The sequence below is a fragment of the Panthera pardus genome, unplaced genomic scaffold (genome assembly GCF_024362965.1).
Source record: "Panthera pardus isolate Hobbes unplaced genomic scaffold, ASM2436296v1 HiC_scaffold_27, whole genome shotgun sequence".
In the NCBI taxonomy this organism is placed as follows: Eukaryota; Metazoa; Chordata; class Mammalia; order Carnivora; family Felidae; genus Panthera; species Panthera pardus.
In genome coordinates, this window is record NW_026526843.1 from 43,234,895 (window position 1) to 43,242,169 (window position 7,275).

General features: G+C 44.4%; 1 protein-coding gene across 1 annotated transcript; it reads left to right on the forward strand.

Annotated features, from left to right (window-relative positions):
* Window positions 1-240: 240 nt before the first annotated feature.
* Window positions 241-5,477, forward strand: ESX1 (ESX homeobox 1). Its single transcript, XM_019431770.2, has 4 exons — window positions 241-433; window positions 737-1,055; window positions 2,090-2,135; window positions 4,940-5,477. The coding sequence occupies exons 2-4, from the start codon at window positions 835-837 to the stop codon at window positions 5,285-5,287; spliced, it is 615 nt and encodes a 204-aa protein (XP_019287315.2). The 5' UTR covers window positions 241-433; window positions 737-834; the 3' UTR covers window positions 5,288-5,477.
* The last annotated feature ends 1,798 nt before the right edge of the window (window positions 5,478-7,275 follow it).

The following is a 7,275-nucleotide window of genomic DNA, read 5'->3' on the forward strand; positions in this document are numbered from 1 at the left end:
CCTCTCGCCACCAAAAACTGCGTTCTCGATACAGCACAGCCCCATCCTCCAATCAGATATTTCGTCCGAGTTGGGAGTAGTCAGTTAAACTGCAAGTTGGAGTCACTGCTCCTCACACAAGCATGCCCACTACCAGCACCACTCTGACAAACACTCGCCCTATTTTACTAACACGCCCTGGCAGCGAGCGCGCCCCCATCAGGTCCCACTGACACCAACTAGAGGTAACGTTAACGCTAATAGAGGACCTCTAACTGACTCGAGCGCATACACTTTGAACCTGCTGGGGGCAACATACCCCCTATATAAGGCGCGCCAGCCTCAGACTCGGCGCCTGAAGAGGTCCCGGAGCCAGAAGTACACCCCACCGGGCAGTTCGTCCTAGCTCCTGCCGCCACCCAGGGTTCGCCGCGGACCCCAGGAAAAAGTCTATGTATGCGCTAGGCTTCATCGACAGTACTTCGGACATGGAGCGTAATTTCGGGTGCAGCCACTACGACGTGGGCTTCCGCAGCCTGGGGGTCGGTAGGGAGGAGGAAGAACAGAATGGTCAGTGCCTAGACGGGGACAGGTGCTTTGGCAAACTCCAGGGGAGGAACTTTCCCTGGGAGGGGTGGGTGCGCGGGACGCTGCGAGGCTGTCGCCACTATCTTTCATCGTGACCCCACGGCCCCTCCAGCTCACGTACGGTGGGCCCCTACCCCATGGTCTCTCTTTTGCTTTCGTCCTTTCCCAGAGACGAAGCCTACCTTGGCCTCGTTGCTTTTAAGTGGAAGAGAGGAGAATACAGCGTCCGAACCTAAGTGCGGAGCGGCAGCAGTAAACTACGTTGGCATGAGAGAGCCGAACCCCTTCGACGACGAAAACCTGGAGGGCGGCTTTGGCGGCGGCTTGGCGCCCCCGCAGCAGCTGGAGGAGCCGCCCCCCCCGGCTGCGGTGGGGCCACTGATCGCTGAGAGGAAGCAGCGCCGCTACCGCACCGCGTTCACCCAGTTGCAGCTGCAGGAACTGGAGGACATTTTCCATCGCGTTCAATACCCCGACGTGTTCACGCGGTAAGTGGTTTGTTACGCTAGCGCGCAGTTCTCCAGGGCGCTCGGGCCCATCCCCGGGAGTCTTAGGCTCTTTCCCAGGACCCTATTCTTCCTCTCCCAAGCCAAAAGCCGCTTAGGGGGGTTGAGGGCGCCAGGGTCCGTCCTTGATCTCAGGGGTTGGGTCAGTGCTTCCAGAGAGCTTGCTAGGGTGAAGCGAGTAAGAGAGGGTCGAATTGATCGTGCTTTTATTTAAAATTTGGATAATTTTTTCATGAGTCTTTTGCATTAATTTTTATATTTTAAATATTGCATTAAAATATTTATCGTGATTGCTCAATTTTTTTCAAGCACTTTAAGTTTTGCGCACCAGGCGAGCACCTCGCTTTCCTCACCCTAGTCTCTGTCCTGCCACGTGGAGCGCTGTGCTAAGGCTTCACAGTTTCGAGCGTTTAAAAGCCAGCGAGGTTTTCCCTTCAACTTGCCTTCCGGGGAGCCCTTGTGGTCCCGATCCCGGTAGTGTATGAAGGGGCAGGCCTATTCGGGGCCGGCAGGAATGGGGGACCAGGATGAGTCGGTGTGCGGTTTAGGGGCCTTCCTTCTGGTTCTGCTGCATTCAGCCTTCTCCCGCCAAAGAGCACAGAAAGAATTTCCCTTGAGCCGATGGTTTGGAGTTCCTCCTTGAGAGTTCCCCTCTGCGTTTACAATAAACTGTGGAAATACTCTGGTTCAAAACTCCGCTTTAAAGGCTTTGGCGTTTTATATATTTTCACGGGGGAAAGATTCCTTTCCCAGGGAAAGATTTCCAGGATTATTCTCTGCTGTTCCACAAACAGAAAAATCGGTGGAGACATATTTAACTAACAGACACACTACCAGGGACTTTCATATATATTCCCTTTTCTATCTTATTTAGTACAGGTAAGTTGTCCGTGGGAAAAGTCCCTAAAGCAAGCCTCAAGCTGTGTTATGGAAAACTGCACTGGGAGGGGAGATAGAAATAATGTGTGTGATATATTTATTTTAAATACTGAACATTTGCAATTTTCCTCCCTCAGAGAAGAGATCGCAGGACGTCTAAATTTGACTGAAGCCAAAGTGCAGGTCAGTAAATCTTAAAAGAGCACATGGCAGGGTAGCCATTTAAAACATAGTTGAGATTTTGTCCTGGATATTCTGAAGTTGGTGTGTTAGTTGTCTTTCTATGTTTAATAAATAAGTTTTGAACATTGAGTGCCTTGGGGATGGGAAATGGGATAAGTAAGCTTCTGGAAATTGCCCATTACCAGAGGAAATATGATTTCCTAAAGGAAAAAAAAATAGAGCACACTTCTCCCCACCGCCACCCCACACACACTTTTTTCCCAATAAAGTTCACCTCCTTTTACACTGGTATCTTCCAGGAAGAATGTTAGTCTTCCCTAAAGGAATATTTCTATGTATAATCATGTTGGGGCTTAATCCTACCTGGGAAGTATACAAATTAATGCACTGAAGACCTAGATTATAAGAAGGTTCAACAGTACTAAATTATTTGAAATATTTAAAACCAGGCATAAGCTCTTGGCTAAATGAGTGAATTTATAAGTATTCAGACATTGGGGTGAAGGAGTAATTCACACACAGAACACAGTGCATGAGTAGCATGTTTAGTTAAACTGAAACTGGAGTGGGAGGGTAGCTTAAACTTCCAAGTGCCTGGTCCTTCTGCCATTTTTAAGTGTTTTGTAAAGCAGCATGGAAAATGAAAGCCTTAAATTTTATTTTTTTTGGAAGACTTTGATATCAGCCCCAAAACATGGCTAAAATGTTGGGATTTTGTTAGTAATGGGGAAAAGTTTGCAAACTTTGGAAAATTGTCTTAAAGAATTGAACCAAAAAAGACAACAATTTTTAATAAAGTTCCTCTGACCTAAGAAGGGGTGAAAGTTTAGGGGAGTATTGTATACATTCAAATATATGCATTGCAGATGCCTCACAAATTCAACTATATGAAACTACCAAATGTGTAAATGTATATTCTCTTGAGGAACTTTTAACATCTAATAATTTTTCTTTCCTTTTGGTGACATTATTTTGAAAAGGTGGGGTTTTCTGGAATTTGATTTTCAGGGTGCTCTCACTTCAGACCAGATTCTTACATGTGTAAATTTAAATACTTTTCAGGAAATGATTATTAATTTGTTGGTCACGGGATCAAATGGTGACTGTTTGAGGTCATAGAAAATCATAGTTACATCAAAGAAGTATGTGCCCCCTCAAGGTAATCTCAGAGGAAAAGAAAAACAAAGTTTGCTAAATAGCTTTTCCCCCTCCCTGGTTGCCTTCTTTTTGGATTTCTGAAGGGGAAATGAGCCAGAAAACCCAAAAAAGGAAAAACACTATGTTCTCATATATTTTCAAACTCTGCAGCATGAATTTCCCCCAAGAAACTAAATAGATGCTTCCCCTCACCTTTTGCAAATATAGTAGACCTCTTTATGAAACCAGTATTGGGAATATGGATCTAATATTGGCCCATACCAAAATTTGCCAGATTTGGGTTACATTTAGGGAGATTTGACCACTGATATATTTGAATCCCTCCAAAATGAACTCTACTATACTGGCCTTCTTCAGACTATATATTCATGCAGCAGAAGGACCCCAAATCCTAAGATGGGAAAGAGAAAAGGTGACAGCAGACAGAGAGAAAAGGCCCTTTGTCTCAATTAAATAATATTGCAGTTTGGGAACTTCCGAAAGGATTAAATACAATAAAAACCCTATTAACTAGTATACCAAGAGAACAGTAAAGTCTAAGTGACAGCTTTTTTTGTCTGTTGGTTTGTTAATATTTAGCAAACACTCAGGGAGGAGCCTCTTTTGTGACCCCTACCCCCACATTGCTGTTGAACATTTTCCTAAAATGCATAATTGGACCTTCCTGCCTTAGGAATGAGTGATGGGATTGGAGTCTCCTACTTAAGGAATGGAGCTGGCAGGGCCAAACGTGCCTCACCCCTCTGAGAAACAGCAGCTTCTGTCCAGGATCCTAAAACTATAGCTAGGGCTGAATGACCTGACCTTCTCCTGAGCCCAGGAAGGTCTGGAGGGTAAGGCAGATGAGAGCGTGCAAAGTTGACAGTAGTGACAATGGGATGCCCAATCTCTTATCTGGGGAAAAGGATTTTGAGTTTAGTGAATTTGGATTCAATTAGGTTAAACTTTCCTTAACACTAAAAGCTAAACTACCAAGGCAGCGTCCGGGGCTTCAGCGACTCTCCTATCCCAGCAGTCCCTGAGACCCCATGATCAGGCCTCTTTGGATATACCACATGTTTAATTCTTAGGAGGTTTAGGAGAATGATCCCTTAAATATCACTACAGGAAACTTTTCTGGCTAAAACTGCAATGTCCTCCTAGTGGATTAGTTACTTTAGACTGCAGATGGGTTTTTTGAAAAGGGGGTCATTCCTGTCCATATAATTTTAATCAGGTCCTCCTTTATACCATGCTCAGCTTCCCCCATAACCAGGATGACACTACCCCTGGTGAGGAGGGGGTGAAGCAACCAGACAGCTGATGGTCGAATGTCCCTTTACCCCATTGCCAGGCATGTGCATTAATGTTGGAGAACCAGTGCAATTTATCAGTTAGATCTGCATCTGAGACCTGGGGGGAAAACATGAAAGAATACTAAAAATTAGAAGAGAGACAAATCAATGTGCCCAAGTCTGGACTAGCCATGGGGTTAGCTGAGAGGAGGTATGCAGTTTACTTTCCCAAGATACTTTAGCAATAAGGAAATAGGTTCTCCCACTGCAGTTTACAAGTTCAGTGGCAGCATTGCATGTTGTCGTATTTTCTATTAAGACATTAACTATCCAGTGTACTAAACCAATCCCTTTTTTTCCCTCTGATTGAAGGTTTGGTTTCAAAACAGAAGGGCCAAGTGGAGAAGACACCAGAGGGCAATGATGCTCAGAAATGTGGCCCCTGTTGCCTTGGGGCCTCCTGTGGGAGTAATCTTTGATGGGCCCTATCATGCAATCCCTGTTCTGGACCCGGCATGGAGATGTGTTCCTCTGGTGCCTCGGGGCCTTATGCCTCCTGGGCCACCCCTACACCCTGGGCCTCCTGGGCCACCTCTGCCACCAGGGCCACCCATGATACCTATGCAACCCCTGCCACCTGTGCCTCCCTTTGTACTGGCCCCCGTAGGGGTGGCATGGGCCCATGTCATCAATGGTTATTTCACAGGTCCCATTTTCTAAAGTATGGTCTTTGTGACAATTTTTCCAAAGTGTTTTTTTCTGCCAGATATAAATCGTGCATAGTGCAATATTGACTAATTCTTCAAATACATGTTAAATGAATTGAATAACTGAACAAAGTCAGTGCCTGTTGCTCTTGTAGAGTACCTTTTCAATAAAGCATTTTCAATAAAGTTTCAAATAAGTAATATATTGGTTTTGAGTGCCAAATGAGATAAGTAGGGTATTCCTGCAAATTATAAGGAAATAGCATTCAAACAGAATGTCAAATAGGTCTCCTTCATAACATAATAGCCCTGAGTTACCATCAATAGGCCATGCACATCACAATTTTCCAAGTGCCCATGCTGGTTTACACTGACCACATGTTCTCCTTCCACATCTGTCCCCTCCCCAACAATCCTCAGCCCCACTCTGCCCTGTTTGGAGCACATCTCTGTGCAAGATGAGAAGGGATGCGTCTCTAGTGAGAGAACAGTGTGTTTCCAGGCAGGGCCATGTTCCATTCATGCCAGGAAGTTCAACAGCCATGGACTCTAAGGGAATCTTCCTAAGAGGCTACTCAGGGCTGTAAGGGACTGTGGCAGCCAAACCCCAAATTCTGTTCACTGCTTTCCATTTTGTGGAAGTCATAGGGAAATATGAATCATTCTGGTTCACAGACACAAGAAGGAGTTCGGCTAAGGTCAGAAAGGGGCTGTTCTCTGTTTTCTTATCCCCATCCCCAGCCTAAGAGAGCCTATTATAGTTTCCTCAGCTCAGAAGCAGTCACACCTTGAACTATATTTTGTCACCTTCAACATCCAAGAAATGGACCCCTGAACAATGCTCTGGAATTAGCACTCACTGAAAAGAAGCACACCTTAGCTTTGTTCATGCTTACTTCATGCAAAACTGCCAGGGGAGAAAATAAAAACCAAAATGGAAAGGAGGAGGAGGCTAGGCCCACTATTCCTAAAACATCACTTTCTTTTCAGTAGAACTTTGGCTTTTCATCAATCCCTATCAGTATATGGTCATTTTACGACCACAGTCATGAAATGATTCTAGTGACTTCAGATAAGTGTATCACAGTGACACCAGAATTTCATGGGAGGTGGAGTGGGGAGAGAGGAGGTCCCAAAGACAGGTTTTGCAGCAGTTGCACATTCCTAGCTTGAAGTGAGGCTTTATTTTCATGTGAAAACATGATTTTTGCAGTGTTGTCCTGTCCAGTGTTCATTCCTTCCCTCCCTTCACATGCACAGATGGCAAAGGTCAGCAAAGCAGTTGTATCTAATAAAGGACTTCAGCAGTGAGGAGGAGGTGATTAGGAAGGAAGAACATCCAGGAATGCATCTGCATGCTTCACCAGGTAATTTTGAAACACAACCATTCTTATCTCCCATCATTGACCACTTTCCTTCTTGTTAAAACATCAGGTCCCTGAATGTTGTAAGTCTTGGAAATACAGGTCTATACAAATAAAAGTTCAAGGACCCCATCCAGCCATGCCATCCTAAGATTCAAAGTCAAACACTACCCAGAACACAAATCCTGCAGTTAACTCTCATATGCAGTCTGACCCACACAAACCTAGAATGTTTTTTTTTTTTGACTCAGGTTGCCTGAGAAGGTGAACATCCTTTCCCATAAGGTGGGATATTCAAGAGTAATATATACTATTTTGAAAATTATATCTACTTCTTTCAAGTGCCAGATGGTTTAAGGAAGGGAGGTGGGATGTGAACAGAGGAAATAGGCAAAACATTTCTGCAGATAATAGGTTCCCCTGGTCTAGGCTTTAAAAGGGAGAGGCCTTTTAAAATAATCCCACAAAGAACATTACTCTTTGAAAGTGCATTTCAAATATCCCTAAAGCATAGATAAATTAATTTATTCTAATATAAGGAAATTATTTTGGTAAAAAATCTTTAGAAACTGGCCATTAGCAAATAGGTTTATCTGAGATAGATGGTCTTTATAGATTGCAATTTGGACTGAACTGT

Bases quoted from the DNA above. Each gene is read 5' to 3' on its own strand.
- ESX1 (XM_019431770.2), top strand. From the start codon at position 835: ATGAGAGAGCCGAACCCCTTCGACGACGAAAACCTGGAGGGCGGCTTT. The intron at 1,056-2,089 runs GTAAGTGGTTTG...TTCCTCCCTCAG, and splicing joins TACCCCGACGTGTTCACGCG to AGAAGAGATCGCAGGACGTC. The intron at 2,136-4,939 runs GTCAGTAAATCT...CTCTGATTGAAG, and splicing joins TGACTGAAGCCAAAGTGCAG to GTTTGGTTTCAAAACAGAAG.